This window comes from Lonchura striata, chromosome 14 (genome assembly GCF_050655825.1).
Source record: "Lonchura striata isolate lonStrDom1 chromosome 14, ASM5065582v1, whole genome shotgun sequence".
In the NCBI taxonomy this organism is placed as follows: Eukaryota; Metazoa; Chordata; class Aves; order Passeriformes; family Estrildidae; genus Lonchura; species Lonchura striata.
Window position 1 is genome coordinate 6,864,651 of NC_140716.1, and position 17,451 is coordinate 6,882,101.

Consider the following 17,451-nt stretch of genomic DNA (forward strand, 5'->3'; position numbering starts at 1 on the left):
CCTCCACAGGAACCTTTGTCAGGTATATATTTATAGGGCATCTAAACAGGGACAAAGCCTAAATGTCCAATGAATTGAATGTTTTGCCTAAATTCCACACTGCCAAGCCCAGCATGATCCTGCCCCAGCCACACTTCCACACTGGTTCCACACAGATCAGAGGAGACAAGGTTCATTTGCAAGAATCTTCTGAAAGTAACTCTAGGCCAAATTAGATTTTTAAAAGATGGATTTAGGCATCTACTTCTGTTTGATTATAAAATAAACAGAAGTAGATGCATAAATAAAACATAAAACATCTACTCTCAAAAATTTTTCTCTTACAGTTGAAAAATTAACTATTCACATGATTAACTCCAAGAGACAACAGGGTGTTGATATTTTACATATTTCAAAAGGAAACAGAAATCCATTTTTGTTATGGTAAAATGTGTGTGAAAGTTTCAAAGGACACAACCATTTATTTTTCACCATGTAATACATGTTATTTAATTCCACATAATAGTTAAACTACATATTCCATACAATCATAAATGTGCCAGCTGCTTCCCAAAAATATTTCTGGAGTTCTGAAAAAAGGTGGATTTAACCACTAACAAGCTCTTGCTGATAAGCAACACGTACTTCAAAGAAATAGAAACACACATTCTGCAACTTCAAACAAAGAAATACCACGATGCAAAAAGTATCAATACTATATATATATATATTATATACACTAAGATATTCACACTTGCAGCTACTGAAAGTTCTGAGACCTGCTGGAGGACAATGGAAAGGAGAATTCTTTGCTGTTACCTGGAGCAGGGGGGTGTGGACGTGGGACACGACGTGCGGCAGGCGCCGCCACTCGCGGATGGCCAGGCTGCTCGCCATCTCCACCAGCCGCTCGATGAAGTTCAGCTGCTGCTCCTCGGGGTGGCAGATGGCCAGGTACCCCCTGTACATGTTCACCTTCCAGGCCATCTCCTTTGGACAACTCAGCTCCACCTGGTCATGGAATAGGAAAAAAATCCAGTAAAGATCATTCACACCCAAACAGTTAATTTTTTTGAAGCTTAATTTTTTAATATGTATTTGTTCTTAAAGTGAATAGCTTTGATGTCTTAAATATAATCTCATTTCTTAAAAACATCTGATTAAAGTATTAACATTTATGTCACTAGAGGAGTTTCAGCTCTCTTAAAGTTACTGGCAAGGGCAGGCTAGCACATGAATTGCCAATTCAGCACAAGAGTAGAAGTGCCCATGCCCAAGTTGCTGCTGGGGTATTTTTACACTGACAACTGTAATGCAGCCAAAGAGCTGAGCCAGCCCAAAGCAGCCCTGCCACAGGAGCAGGAAGCTCACAGCAAACAATTCACCCTGCACAAAGCCAGGAGATGCTTCTCAGCAGATAATACACACTATGTCTGAAATGCTTCAAGGGGTCCAGAACATGTAATGGCAACTTCTCACATAAAAGGATCCTGTGCCTACCTGTCCCACATCATGTAGCACTGTACTCCCTGTTTGCTCTAGGGCATTGCTAAGTTTATGAAAATAAACAGCTGATATTTTTTTTCAAGTAATCATAACCAACCTTCTCATTTATATAATTTCTAAGCACAGATGCAAGGTCAGGTCATAGTACTAAAATAATTTATAAAATAATTTTAAACCATTTCCTCAGAATTCTGGAAGAGTAGAAATGTGGCAACTAAACCCAGCAGAGCACTTGAATTGTGCAGCACCCAAATTCTGTGAGCACTTTGCAACAAATTGGCACTGAGCCAGTGCTCACCAGCTGACCCTGCAGGCCTTTAATCTACAACTTTCTCATTTCTTTTTCCTCCACTTTACCTCAAACCCTTTATGGTTTGATGTGCAACACAGAAATCCCCCTGGCATTATCCTCCTGCTGATAAACTGTATGGTGACCATTACAATTGTTATTCCTGTTATCCTCAACTGACTTTTACACCTAAGCCAGCAGAGACAAAGTGCCAGGTAGCATCCTTACACTTACACAGTGAAAATAATCTCCTCCTTTATTATGTTATCTACTGGATCATTAAACACAATGGCAGTGTGAGCAAGTGGAAATGAGTCTTGGGTCCTATCAAAGGCTACTTGCTGTTTTAATAGCTCAACTTTAATGGGTAGATTATTAAAAATCTTGCACAAAGATTTACAAAAACTGATAGATATTTGCCATTGTCTCTGGCCTCTCTTGTGAATCAACCATGGAACTTGACAAAAAACAGCCACATTAAAGAACATCAATAAAATTGGAGAAGTGAGTACAGCATAGAATCAATTATTCTTTCAGATCCCAATATTTATGCAAACGTGTGCTGACACTTTTACAAGAACCTGAGTAGAGTCACAAAGGCTTCATTTATGGCTTCAGCAGCATCTTCTCCTCAGTCATAAAGTAAATGTCTCATTACTGAAAATACCTCATTTAATACAACTACAGCTACAGCATATCAGCACTTACTCAGGGTTGTCACTTCCACTCAACTAGCAATTGTCCAAAACTAGAAACTGTCAAATATTATCTATTTCACTTTCTTCAAGCCCAAGACTTACAATATATGTACAATATAGTTCTTATTTTAGACTTTAAAGGTTTTTCAGATATTTCTATACTTAGCCTCTGAAGCTGCATACTTAAATAGGATACTAAGAACAAAAGAAATTAATTAAAATGTAAATAGCACCCATAAGACAGTTTTTGTTGCATGTGCAGTTTGCTACTTAGACATTTGGCTTCACATTGTATTTTAAATACGTACTTCACCCTTTTATTGCAAATTCTGGCATCTTTAGCAGAGTAATTTCAGTATTGCCCCACTGTATACAACAGTGCAAGACAGATCAGCAAGCTCCTTTCCACCTGTGATTTAATGCAGTATTCCCACCTTTCAGATTTCAGTTTTACATCTGGTTAATGTTTCTATATTAACTCATCACAGATTAACAACTCTACCTACCATGAAAAGAGAATATATTTCCTTAAAATTAAAACAAAACAGAAAAAACAAACCAAATAAAAAACAAATCAAAACACACAAAAAAACCCCATGTTTTCCATCTTCTTTAGATTAGTGACACTTTACACAGCACTTAAAAAAATTCCACACAATCTGCTAGCAACTCCAACAGAAGTCTGCCATTGGCCACAAGAAGCTCAAGATGTCCATGCAGCCTGGCCTTCCTACCAGCCTCAAGAATAATAACCACCAGCTTATTCTCATGGTTCTTAAAACAGCTGGGATGAAAATACCCAAGGCAAGATGAGGAGAAACTAAACATGAGCACAAAAAGCCCTCACTCACCTGCACCAGAGCCTCCTTCATAGCAATCCAGTTTGAGACCCTCCACGCACACTTCAGCACTAGGTAAGGATTTATGTGACCTTTGGACTGGCCATATTCTGTCAAAGGCTCCCACTGGTTCAACTCTTTTGAGCAACTAGGAAAACCAAATGCAGTGTCAAATTTGTTACAAAAAAAACCCCAAAAACTTCAATAAAAGTGACAATAAATGTCTGTGTATCAGAATATTATCTGCATATTTGTCTACAGTTTGTGAGTACTGCAGAAGTTTTATCCAGATGGGAAGACTTTTTTTTTTATTTATCAGTTATAATACAGAAATCTGTGAACAGGGAAGAACTGCATTTTGTGTCTCCCAGAACAACCATTTTAAATAGGAAAAACAAATTTTAGCTCCAGTCTGTTTCCACCAATAGCAAATTACATTTTTACAGCAATTCAGGCTGATGTTCTGTTAACGGAATACAAAATAGCTTTTTTTATTCCCTTAAGTTTTCCCTGTATCTAAGTCCTGAGGTAAGTTTATTCTCATAACTAATGCTTTAAACCAAGAACAGGGTATTTTGCTCCTATTGCAGAGTAAAAAATACTTGCTCCACATCAGCTTCCAAGTCTTACCGAATCCAGTGGTCTTCCCAGAGCTGGTACTCAGGGAAGATGGAAGGGGAAGCGTTGCTCCGTTCATGTTCTTTTTTAGCCTTCTCCATTGCTTTTTCATAAGTTTCTTGTGCCTAAAGAAAATTCAACCATTCCAGGTTTCCATCTGCTCTGTACACAATAAGTCAATACTCTCTTATTTTTTAAAAACCAGTGATAATAAAACCTTCATAGACTTAAAAAAAATAGCCAAGTGTGTTAAATTCATTCCTGAATACTTGGCAGCTTGACAAATGTAATGAAAATCTAATGGGTGTGCACAAAAATTTCACTTTGCCACAGTATTACAAGGCCTCAAACTACTACTGTAGACAGCAGGGAAGCCATGGTACTTTGCATTTTAGAAGACTGAAGTTAATTATTAATATTAGGAGGTTTTTCCTGCTGACCAGAATATTTATCCTGACTGTAGAACTACTCAGATAATTTCTAAAATCAAGACTGTACCTGTTCAAAAAAGCCATGCTGTTCATAGGCAATGGCTGTTGCTGTCTCTGGGAATTTGCAGCGTTTCTGCCACAGCCCAGCCCACATATCCTCTTCTTGTAACAGGGAGTAGAGCTCAGCAAGTGAATCCAGGATTTCCTACAAGGTTAAGAACACATTTCTCCACAGTTAATCTGTCTTTATAAAGCATAGTAGGCAGCAAACCCCATGTTCTACACTGAGGCAAGCTGAGAGAGACACGGAAATAGAGAAGGGTTTATAAAACTTAAGAAAAATCTCTTTTAAAACTCTACAAGGCAAAAAATTCGTAACAACCATGTACTGAGAACAACACTGCATGACAAAAAAAATCCTAAGGCTTGTACACTGACTCCTGCTTGTTTTCCCTAACATAACAGATCAAATCATAAAAAAAAAACCCAACAAAATCTTTCAACAAGTCAATGACACAACAGGACAAGAGGAAACAGCTTCAAGTTGCACCAGGGGAGGTTTAGATTTCATATTATGAAAAATGTCTTCACTGGAAAGGTTGTAAAGCACTGGAACAGGCTGCCAGGGTAATGCTAGAGTCACTGCCCTTGGAGGTATTTAAAATACATGCAAAATGTGACACATGGGGACATGGTTTAGTGGAGGACTTGTCAGTGTTAGATTTTTTTCTTCATATTTCATAAGGTATTTCAACAAATATAACACTACCTGCTGAGGAGGAGTTATGCTTTCCTGCTCATAAAATTCTGTTGTCTGTTTAGGCTTAATCTGCAGACTGAGTCCTTTTTCAAAGGCTTGATGCTCCAGCATGAGTGTAGAACGAAACCAGAGGTTGTGAGTTTTACCCAAGTATTTCAGGACACAAGGTCTGATGGGAATGGGAGGAACACACTGTGACATGGCTTCCACAAAGCAGTTCAGGGCACTTGGCTGGCAATCTCGCTGCACCTGATGGCTTCCACTGCACAAGAAAGGGCTTATTTCACCTGCTAGAGCCTAGAAGAAAAAATGTAGTATTATATGTCTAATCAGATTCTTCAATTAGAGAAATCAGATTTAACATCTCTTTAGTACAGGGAACAACCCTTCAATAAGTACATTTCTCTTTGCAAAATGAAAGGCCCTATTTCTTTTAAAAGATGTATTCATACAGGTACACAGCATTCAACAGTCTGAGAATGGCAAAGCTAGTGAACAAATTCACCACACAAACACATTTTCCTAGAACAACAGTCATTTACAGAGAGGAAGCTGCAAGTGGGAGAGAGAGAGGTTCTCACATGTTGCTGTCTGTCAGACAGGATTTTCCAAAGTCGTGAAAATAGCTGTATCCAAGTCTTCTCTGCCAAAGGTGTAGAAATATGACATAACTGAACAAAGGCACTCAGCAACGCTCCAGTCTGGAAACAGACAGATGTATAGAAACAGGAAAATACAATTTATCCTGTGGCAAAAAAGTCCACTTATATAGTTGTTTCACTAGTAACACTAATGTCTTTTTAACAAAAATATGTTTCCTTTAGCAATATAGATTTGCAACAAGAAATTAATCCTATTTTCATGTTGATCAAGACTCTGATTCATTACTGTAACCATCAAAAAAAAAAAGAAGGAAAAAGGTAAGATGTTGATCATCCTCCTAATAGGAATAATCAGGTTAATTTGATAGATCTATTGCTAGTGTGGAGTTATTTAAACATAGCTTTCAGCTAAATTATTTTCTTAAAAATTAGTTAAACATAAGATGCTGATACACATTTTTGATCCTATACCATGTGTTTGTCATCACTAGTTTCTGAACTGAATCATTAAAATATACATACAGTGAAGGAGGATGATATTTAATTTTGTAGGGAAAGGATACAGTAACAACTAGCAATAAAGTGAAGGCTTAAGAATTTTTTACCATAGGCAAATAAGAAACTACAGATTATAAGAGCTGTCTACATAAGAAAATTCAGCTAAAAAATGAGACGTGTGAGACAGAAAAAGGAAAAAAAAAATAAAATCACCTCAGATCAGTTTGAAGTTTTAGGATTAAGTGGTTTGTCACCAATAACCTGCACCCACCTTCACCTCCCGAAGGGAGTCGAGGAATTTGTCGTGCCGGTTGGTCAGCATGTGCAGCTGGTTGCCAATGTCCTTCTCTGAAAGTTCCTTCGTTTTGGGAGTGCTGGTCTGATCTCCTGGAGCCAACTCAATGTCTATTTCAACATCCTACACAGAAATAAACAACACAGTAAAAATAGGCATCTTCTATGTACTTTTGTTTATTTTCCACAATAGAAAACACCCTCCTGATAAATTTATTTGATCAGGTCTCACTATTTTCTTCTTAAGGTTCAGATCTGTAATTGCCTAGAGAGTTGAATGAATGAATGGGAGTTCTGTGAGACCCATGCGCGACACGAAAAATCCGCACAAATCACCTTCATCACACATTTTCCAAAGCTATCTGGTGAGAAACTAGGAAGAGCTGAATTCCACCCAAAAGACTGCTTTTTCCCCAGTTACCTCCTCTTTGGATTCGCTGTTCTCCCTCTCCCGAGGCTCTTGCTTGACGTGTGTGACCATGGCAAAGGCTGCCCTGTCGTGGCTGTCAGCGAGGTTGATGACATTGGTGATGGAGGGCAGCATGGCCCCCTGGCAGCTGGTGCCAATCGTGGTGTTCCTCTCACACACTGCCAGCAGCAGCTACCACGTGGGGAAGTAACAAGAGCTTTTGAACATACATTTTACTGCAGAACTTCAAAGGAAACATCACTATGGTTTAATAGTTAAAAACAAGATAAAAGTTGTAATAGTAAGTTAAAGGCTTGTTTATCAGCTTTATTAATAGAAACTCCTAGGCCTAAAGGCTGTATTTTGCACTTTTTAACACATGGATTAAGTGCCCTCAATCTGCTAATAAATACAAACTCTATTACTCTAAAATAGATGTTCACAGTCATCTTAAATTCATGTTTTAATATGCACACATTGTTAAAATAAAAGGTTTTGACCCATTTTATTTTAAATAAACTGAGCAAAGACGCAATTTCATTTCAATCCCACCTAACAGCTGTCATACTGTTAGGAGACACTCCAGCTTTAACAGTTTTCTTGGAATCTTCTCCTATAACTATTCTTAGGGCTTTTTCCATAGTCATTATCAATTATAAGGAATTGTTTTCCTTAAGAAGTATTAACCTGGTCATTAAGCTTTTGGCTGAGAAAATAGATTTTAAACATTTATATTAAAGCCACTTCCTAAGCATCAGCATTTCACTGTTCAGCCATTGTATACATTTTTAAGTACCACAGGAGCTGAGGCAGCAGACTTGGTATTTTCAGCTTTGATACAAACACACTCTACAAAACACACACCAGACAATGCTTTTACACCCAACAAGGAAAAATAAGGACTAAAACATGTATCTAATTGCATTTCTGACACAAGTAGTTTCCCTACCTCAATGCACTGCTTTATCCAGAAGTGATTTCCCATTGCTTCCCAGTTTTGGGAACAGGTGACATAAAGCAAGCGCTCATAAACACGACGTTTCATGGAATTGTCAAAGACCTCAAAGAATTTAGCTCTGATGAGTGGCTGGGCACAGCGCAAACCAGACAGAAATGCTGGCTCCAGTTTAGCTGTAAGTTCACTCCCAGAAAGATTCTCATCCCTAAAATGAATAAAGATGAAAAACAGAGCCATTAGAAGGAGAAGACTCCTAGGTTCTGTAAAACCCCAAGAGATGACATTCTGTAAAAACCCACATGTGATAAACATCCAGGTGCAGCTTTTGAGAGAAACAGCAAAGAAAACTTTGCTGCTTGTTGTAAAACTGCCCAGAACTATCAGAAATACTATTTCAGGATAAAATCTCATCATAATTGTGAAACACTGAGCTATATCTGTATGGTGCTTGAAATCACAAGTTTTATTTATTGATAAAACTTTCTGAGCACTGTGAAGCAGCAGAGTACAGCAGCAAAGGGACTGCAAAATAATGTGAAGCAGCAGCACACCATTAAATACCTGGTATTTGTTGATAAGGTAACTATTTTAATTATTTCATTGTGATTCAAGTCTGCAAGTCTATCTAGCAAAGTAACTCTCCTGAAAGTGTAATCGACAATTAAGTTTCAAGGAAAAATAGTCTTTATATCCTATGAATGTGAAAAGACAGATCTTAGCTGTAACCACAGTGCTGAGAATACAGTCAGCAAGAAGGATGCCTTGGTATCTTGGGAAGAAAGAAGTTGGGGTGGAGGTATTTTATCAGTGCCAAAAGTAAAAATCCTTACTAAGGAACTTCTGTTTTCAAATTGCATTCCATAAATATGCACTGTGGTCTCAGTAAAGTGAATTGATTATGCATTTTAAGTGAAAGAAAAAAATCCCTTAATTCAAACCTAAAAGGATTGATGACATGTTATAAAGTTCATATATGGTAGAAATTATGAACCAATAAGCTGCAATAAATGATTAATTGCTATAATTACCTATAGACATAGTTAACAAGGTCTAAGAACTGAGCATTTAATTCAAGGTCTTCTGGAAAACGCTTTTCAATGTAAGTCATCATTTTCACCAGCAAAATGGACTTCTCACGGAGAGTAGGTGTCTGTGGTAAAAGAACACACAATTAATTTTGTAAATTCCTCCTAAAACATGCAGAGAACTAGCACATTCAAACTACAACTCAGCCACTCTTTACATGATTCTTTTGCTTCTAAAGTACTGAAAAAGAGCTTGGTAGGTCATAGTTCTGAAAAAGAAAAATAACTCAAGCACTTATCCTTCTAATATATGCTGGACAATTTTAAAATTGCGACCAAAAATAAGTCTAAGTTGTTCAGGGATTAAAAACTTCTGGCATATATTACAAAAAGTGTAGTCCTTTTGTACAGCAGTAGGCTGTAAAGAGCTCAATTCTTAACAAAGTCTGGCAGATTGAGGAGGACACAAAATGTTACAGAATAAGACAATTTATACCAGCATTAGTCATCTTCCTCCTGAAGAGTCTTTCTATCCAGGTTAATGTGAAGTATACTTTAAAACTTTAAAGGAAGTTTTCCACAAAATAGCATTTGAGATCAAACATCAAATATAAGTCTATAAAATGCCAAGTATCTATAGCTGGCAGCTATTTTCACAGGGAATGAAAATAGTCTAAACATCATCAAGGGCATCTAAACATATATATCAGATCATTACAAACCTCACTGTCAAAACTGATGAATTATATTGGCTAACCATAGTTATTTAGTACTTGAGAGCAATAATGACTTCATCTGCTCAATTTACCTGATTAGCTGCCATCGGGGAATTGTTTTTCACCCACTCCTCCACTATTTTTACCACTGCACGAAGAATTTTGGCATCAGTGGATTTTTCAATGAGAGATGTTAGAATAGCTTGTATAAAATTTTTCCTCATTTCCATGCTCATCACAGCCAGGCGAGTTTTCACAAGATCCAGACTCAGCATTACCAGTTCACTTGTACCTGCTATGGATGCAAAAACAGGGTTAGAGTTGTGTATACACCTATGAAACACCAAGGGAAAAAAATTTACACACAAGATGCTGTAATTTTAAATATATCAGCATCATCTATTGCCTGGAAATACATCTAACCCCAGAGATAATGTGTGGAGAATAAATAACCACTTTACCTTCCTACACAACTAAGGCACAACCCAAGACCAGCTTGGATGGAGCTTTAGCAAATGCCTTGTGGAAGGTGTCCCTGGCCTATGGTAAGGGGTTGAAATCAGATGATCTTTAAGGTTCCTTCTAATCCAAACCATTCTATTATTCTATGACTTCTTTCAAAACCAAATCCTTTCAAAGTCCTAAAGGCAAGCTTGTTTTTTCCTTTTTGCAAATCTTTAGTAGAAGGTATTACAGACACCTAATACTGAAAAACTACAATTAACTTTGTGAAAGAAATTGTCTGTGATGCAGCTAATTCTCTAATTCTGTTCAGCTAATTTCCTGACTTGCTTATCTATGAAGTTTAATAATTTTCCAATTGTTTCTCAGTGTTAATAAAATTTACAAGGTTCTCATTTGCCTAATGAAGTTTGGGCTGGAAATCTAACAGCAACAATTCTTTCGAAGTGTTTACTTCAGTAGCTTAGTCATTAGTAAATTACAGGGCCCTTTACCAGCACTGAATTTTCTTCTACAAGAACATCTGACTTTTTCTAATTCATTTGACAACAGACAGAATTATACTGACTGAAAAAGATGTTATTTTAAGATTAAAAGCTAAAGCATCAGCTCCAACAAGTTAATTCAAACACATTTGTTCCAATATTATAAAATAGGAAGGAGTAAAAAAAATGAAAGTACAGAGCAATCAAAAAATTCAGCCCCTCTCCCCTCAACCCTCTAAAGCCTTGAAGAATTTCAGTACTTGTATTTATGCAGCAACTCAACAAATATTTCACTATCCCTTCACTGAAAAGGCTGGGCTAATACTGAAATTCATATATTAAGCAGGTAACTGGAACTCCTAAGTGCATTTTTAGCTCTCAATACTTCAGTAGTACTACTCACTAAGACTGAAGTATTTTTCAACAAGTTATAATGCACACAAACACTGCAAAGTCATTTGAATCCCTTTAGGATGAAGATATTTTAATCCTTTCTAACACTTCTAATCATTAACAGACTGTACAAGGTAATACCTGTGTTTGCTTCTGCTGTTCCTGCTGTGGCCTGTGGGTTCAGGTGTTCCCTGACCATTTTCTGCAGGGACCTCATGAAAACTGAGATCAGCCTGTCAATGTAGCTGGGGTTGTTGCTGCATGCAGATTTCAGAATCATCAGAGTCCCTAGGGAAAAAAACAAGGTTTCAGGAATTAAAACTTCTCTTGGGCGTGACCTGAGTAAGGTACAGATGCCATAAAAGAAGAATGGGACTACCCAGATTGCAAACAGAAATCTGGAGAGATTGGAAGAAAAATTTCAGTCTCAACTTTAGTCCTTGGAGTAAGTCTAAGAGGTTACTTCTACACTAATCAAAATATTTCAAAGTTTTGTATACAAATGTGTGATGAACAGCAAGGGGGAAAAAGGAGGACAGGAAGAAAGGGACTGAGAACAAATACTTCCCCAAGACCTTAAAAAAATTTAACTACTCCTGATATTGCACATTTATTTTAGTAGCAAAAAGTAGAAAAACTTTTAAATTAGTAGGCCTGGGTTTAGTAATTAAGAAATCATAACTTGGGTTTTCTAATCTAAAAACTTTAAAATGTTTAATAAATCAGTTTCTGTAGATTGAAGAAGTTAACTCAAGTTGACTACTTCTCCCTTTAAAAAAAAAAGCACACATCCTACAAATTATACCTACTGAAAAAGCCCTACTGCAACTTTCTAATTCAACTTATCTACACAGCATATCTAGAGAAGCATGCTCTGGTCATTGAATGGCTCCTGCCAAAGTTCTGATTTCTTTTTCTGATCAGATGAGCACAAAGTTTAGCTCACAAAGCTCAGCCTCTGAGCCACAAAATTACTACAAAATGCACCTCCTGACAGCTTGATTGTGGTACTACTTGTAAGGGAGCTCTGGACAAAATGTAAGAAACATCTTTCATGGTTAGTTTGATGTAAAGCACGTTCTGACATCTGACAAATAGGCAATTCCCAAGGTAAAATTACAGCCATCTACACAGCTCACAGAATAGAACAGTGAAGGACATTTGCCATTTAAATCAGCAGGTTTTCCAGCACTGTACAATTTCAGGTCTGTATTACCAACACAACCAGTTCTGGGCCAAACTCTATTATTCCTATATATCTTTGTCATTCTATTACGTAGCCGAGTTGCCCAGCTGTTCAGCAAGTACAAAAAAAAAAAAAAAAAAAAAAAAAAAAAAAAAAAATTCAGCTCTTCAGAATGGTCTATGCTAAAAAGTCAGATTTTGTCACACAAGAAAAAATAGTATTTTTGTAATTTTCTAATTACTGAGAGTTTAAGATCTATAAATACATAAATTTTAATACACTATATAAATCAGCTAATAAATAAGGCTTAGAAAATTAAAAAGAAATGTAGAACACATAAGACTACACAGACTTCTTAAACTGTTCTGTTGTATCTCAGAGGACCTGCAGGATTTGTTTCTTTCCCATGTAAGAAGCTGCTAGTAATTTTATTTTTTGCCTAATAACAATACTGCACCTTTTCCCTATGCACTTTTAATACAAAAGGCTTCCACCTCACAGATCTACAGATCCCAACCTCCAAAAATTGCTCCCAGGTCACTTTAGGGAGCAGAGAGAACAATGAACCCCCCCTCCATTCCCTTTCTTCACAGCTTTGATATCCCAAGCTCGTCTCTCCAGTCAGCCTGAAATGCTTCCTCTGCCTCAGATCACATTTATGGCAAAGGAAACTCATGACAAAGGCATGACTCATTCAGGGACATTTCCCCAGAGCTGCCAGGGGTGTGGGACACTTACCAAAGAGCTGAGAAGGGTTGGCATTGGTGGCTTTTTCATAATTAGTCAGTCCTTCATAAATAACCTTCCCCACTGCAGCATAAAGGCACTCCAGCTCTTCGTACTTGGAAGCTACACTTGAGGTACCTGCAGAGTTCAGAGGTGTGTTTAGTTTTGGTAACATTACCCACAGCACAGGCAGAGAACAGTTACACTGTGAATCTAGTCAATAAAACACCACTGGAGTCTTAATACTGTCAACAATCTAAGGTGACATAGGCACATCCCTCATTTATAAAAACCTCTTTATTATACCAGTACATCTCTGATAATAGTGTACCACTTCTGAGTAGCTCAATTTGATGGGCAGTCTTACATTACTGATTTACTTTTCTCCATGAAAATATTATCTACATTAGCTTCTATTAAGACACAGCATATTACTTATTGCCTTTCTTTTTTACACTTTATCTCCCTTCCTTATTTCAGCAAAACAGCAAAAACAATACCTAAAAAATTGCACTTCTGAAGCTGAAAAAATCTAATTGCAGAAATACATTAAATTTATAGCATGAATTTCTTGAACTAAAGTTATGACAGCCACAGGTTATTAAGTTTTTATGTCAATGGATAATGATGTATTCCACATGATTACTTCTTTCAGCTTTTCTTTTTTTAATCACAGGTTGAAAGTGCAAGCTAAAATGGACCATTAAATGCAAGAATCATAAAACAGAATATTAGCACGCTCCAAAGAGTGCCTTCATCCCACCCTCAACCACTTAAGTTATGCAGCAATAAAGGATAAAAGGAGGAAGAAAACACCACTCACTTGGTTCTGTGGGGAAAATTCCCATCAAGCGGGACAGCAAACTGTGGACAGCTCTCAAAACCTTGGTGTTCCCACAGGTCATACAGGCTGCTACCCCTCTTTGGAGGGGCTTGAAGCTGCTCAGGATAGCAGGGGGCTGGAGCACAGTCAACAGGAAACTTAAGACCTCTAAGCCAGTGCAAATGTTGGCAAAGTTGGCCTGATTGGGCTGCTCCTAAAGAGAAAGCATACAAAAAGGCAGTGAGTAGGGGTAAACAAGAATTACACAGATTACTAAACTCAGATAAAATCTGTTAAAACTTACTAGGAAAAAAACCCCAAAATAAACAAACCACACCAACCAGTCAAGTAAGTATTGCAACTCTACAAATTATAATCACTGCTGCAATTCACATACTTAAGCACTTATTTATTTCACTGCAAAGAAAATATTAGTACTGTAAAAATCTATATCCAGATATGACTGGCATTCAATCACCTCACATGCCAGGAAAACCTAAAGACCTACAGGACTAGAATGCTACCTACCACAGTCATGAGCAGCTTATCAAACCACTGCAACTTCAGTTCTGACTTGGGCCACATGTCTGGTCTCAAAGCTGTTTTCAGGAGGTTGACGCAGCGACGAGACAGCAGCTCCCCAGGGGATCCAGCAGTGTTGGAGTTGTCATTTACCTAGCAATTAATCAGAGTTAACAAAATTACTCCCTTTTGGAACCAAATCATTAATTTATTATTCTATCCATGCAAGCATGTAATTTCTTATTTCTGAAATGGATGAGCTTAAGTAGTTTTATCAGTATAGTCACACAGCATTTAATACATAAAAAGCTGGCAACTAATAGTAAACACCAGAACTGGTGTCTAAATTGCTTGCTAATTAACCCAAATCACCCATCAAAGGTGTATTTTAAAAAAGTTTCATGCCATCCTTTACTACTACAACTCTGAACATACTCAGGATGGTTAATCTTTACTGTTTGCAAGGTATCCATAAACATGTGCAGCTCTTTACTCAATTCATCTTTATACTTAAGAGCACATCTACTTTGTGCAATGGACTGTGGGATATAAAATCCCATGCTACTTACCAGCTGAGTCTGCTGCAGGAGCAAAAGCCATAAAATTTGTCAGCCTGGAGGTACACCCAGATAATTTTCCCCCTTCTAGAAAAGTTAATTCCCTCCAATTTTGGTAAAAAACTTTAGTTCTACATGCTGCAGGAAAGTAATTCCATGTATAGGATTTTGAAAATAAAATTACAATCATTACCTCTAGATACAGTCATTCCCTATAAATATCTCTAAATATTTTGGGATAAAGTATTCTTGACATTTAACCTAGGCAAAAAACAAGCATACATTGCAGCTTTACCCAAATATGTAATTAATCATGAAAACAAAGCATAGAAACATTAGAATAATCCAAGCCTAAAAGGACCTATGTGAAAAGAGGGGTTTATGGGTTTGGCTGCTACTCCACACTGGTATCTGCATATCAGAATAACCACAGTACCTGGCAAGCAATTCTAATCAAGAAGTTCACAACAGTGTCTGTGTGCTGCTTGTCAATGGGCTTGGCAAGGAGGGCATCAGCTCCTGGCAAGGACTGGCTCCGTCCAAACACCTGCATGCACACAGAACACAAAAGCCATCAGCCAGACTGGAGGAGGAAAACTACAAGAACAGATTTTAAATATTTCCTAAAGCTAAAACCTTCAATTTAGGGAGTTTTGAGTCATGTGGAAAAAGCAATTACACTACTTAAGAGTCTCTGAACAAATCTTGATTTTCTCTTACAGCACTTATTGCTCCTGTAGCTGTCCTGAATCGTTTTACTTCTTGGCCAGAATCCACAGACAATCCTCTTTTAACAGCAGATGAGGCAGAACTTGCTCCTTCTCCACTTGCACTTGAATCCATATCTGAATCTGGCTGAAATATCAGTAATGTGCATGTTAAAAAAAGTACATTAAACTGTGGAACTGTTCAATCTTTACCCATTTATTTTGATTTCCTACCTGCTGGTCTTTGATTCTTTGCAATTCCCATTTAATAACAACTTCAGCAAGATCCACAGCTAATTTTCTTTGCTCTATTGTAACACTGGGAGTGAAGCCCAGTCTCTGCATGGCACTAACCATATGCTGAACCAAGTGATGTCTCACAGGATAATAAACCTGAGAAATGGTTTCACAGAAATGTTAGCCATTAACCAATAAAATTCTACACAAAACCTACCAAGTTGAAATAAATCAAAACTGTAAAACAGTCATCAATCCCAAAGTTTGCTAAACCTGTACCACTTCAAATTTTACAATATGGAAAAGTAACTGGTGCACTGAAAATAGTATTTTGGCTACAACTTTCAGTAGTGACTACTGATTTCATGCACTCAAATGACGCATGTTCTTTTCAAGACTCATGGTTTTTCTCAAGGATCAGTCATACCAATTTTTTTCCAAGTCTTTTAAAGAGCTTCAACTCACATTTGAGTACACTCAGATATTCTTTAAAAAATTTTTGAGGCATAAGTTCCTGAAAAACATCTATTAGCTGTCCCTTTGGGTTGCATTTTAATACGTTTTCAAAAATGCTTCTATATTGACATTCTGCACCATTCTCCCATTTGTTTAATGTTTCCCAACATATACTGACTGCAGATAAAAGTGCTCTAGTCAATGCCACAGAATATATAAAGTCAAACAAAAAAGGATTACTGGAAGTTGGCAATGAATATAGCTCTACAGTTTTTTAAAAGAACTCTTAGAGAATCTTCACAGACCTGTTAAAGAACACTGCTAATGCATGTGCAATGAATTCATCTTGCAGACTCTAACCTGACATTTGGAGTTCTAGCTTCAATCATGACAGAGCTTAATAAATTACTTGCTATTAAACAGTTGTATTCAGTTATAGATAAGCATCTTTACAGACAAATGATGCATTTTGAAGCTAAACCATATAAATCAGATTATGCTGTTTTTCTAATCAAACTGTTTACTTCCTTGATACAGGAGATACAATGAGTACCAGATTAACAGTTACAAGTACCTTAAAATGTTGCACTATCAAGTGCAAAATATGTACTAGTTGGGGCACTGTATGGCCCTCTTCCACAATGATTTTTCGTGTCCAATGAGTGAGCATCTGGTGTCCATCCTCCATTCGAGCAGGCACAGCTGGAGTCAGGATAGCCATGGCCTGCCTGACAATAGCCCGGGCTTCCATCGCATGAGCCTTGAGAAGGCTGTGAAAAACCTGAGCAGCAGAGCTTCTCATCAGCATTAATACTAGGCATTTACAAAAACAAAGCATTAATAAACACAGTTTCTCTCTAAAGGCCCATCATTTGTTAGAAATATCATGATACAACAGCACCAGAAGCATAAAGCATCTACTTCTTTCGTTTACATTCCCTTCTCTTCCTCCCTCTCCACTGTCCAATTAGAAGTTTTCCCTTAGTCCCCACATTGTGTCTCAACTGAAATGTCTCTCTTTTAAATGAAGAAACATTCCCAATTTTGCTAATTCAACCAAAACATTTACTTGTCTTACTTACCTCTCCTGCTTCTTTCTACTTGTCTTATTTACCCTTCCTGCTTCTTTCTTCTACTCTCCTACTCACAAGTAAATCTGTATTAAACATTTGGCCTGCTGCTTCTGCATTTGTTTGTGGTGTTTGAATTATACTTAGTATTCAAAACCACTGTGCAGCTTCTACTCTGAATCTTAAAATAAAACACTCCATGAAC

The 17,451-nt window shown here is 37.3% G+C and overlaps 1 protein-coding gene across 4 annotated transcripts in view; it reads right to left on the bottom strand.

Moving 5' to 3' along the window:
- TRRAP (transformation/transcription domain associated protein) overlaps positions 1-17,451 on the bottom strand; it is a 74,682-nt gene that overhangs the window by 24,169 nt on the left and 33,062 nt on the right. For all 4 annotated transcript variants that reach the window (XM_085591709.1, XM_077786879.2, XM_085591707.1 and 1 more), the window contains 19 exons: positions 16,751-16,957; positions 15,718-15,876; positions 15,497-15,631; positions 15,213-15,323; positions 14,226-14,372; positions 13,698-13,911; positions 12,887-13,012; positions 11,104-11,250; positions 9,715-9,917; positions 8,910-9,031; positions 7,873-8,086; positions 6,936-7,115; positions 6,492-6,638; positions 5,702-5,821; positions 5,130-5,417; positions 4,428-4,565; positions 3,942-4,054; positions 3,324-3,459; positions 799-990 (listed from right to left, as the gene is read on the bottom strand). In XM_085591709.1, the coding sequence (XP_085447835.1) occupies positions 799-990; positions 3,324-3,459; positions 3,942-4,054; positions 4,428-4,565; positions 5,130-5,417; positions 5,702-5,821; positions 6,492-6,638; positions 6,936-7,115; positions 7,873-8,086; positions 8,910-9,031; positions 9,715-9,917; positions 11,104-11,250; positions 12,887-13,012; positions 13,698-13,911; positions 14,226-14,372; positions 15,213-15,323; positions 15,497-15,631; positions 15,718-15,876; positions 16,751-16,957 (3,099 nt within the window). The remainder of the gene's footprint in view (positions 1-798; positions 991-3,323; positions 3,460-3,941; positions 4,055-4,427; positions 4,566-5,129; positions 5,418-5,701; positions 5,822-6,491; positions 6,639-6,935; positions 7,116-7,872; positions 8,087-8,909; positions 9,032-9,714; positions 9,918-11,103; positions 11,251-12,886; positions 13,013-13,697; positions 13,912-14,225; positions 14,373-15,212; positions 15,324-15,496; positions 15,632-15,717; positions 15,877-16,750; positions 16,958-17,451) is intronic.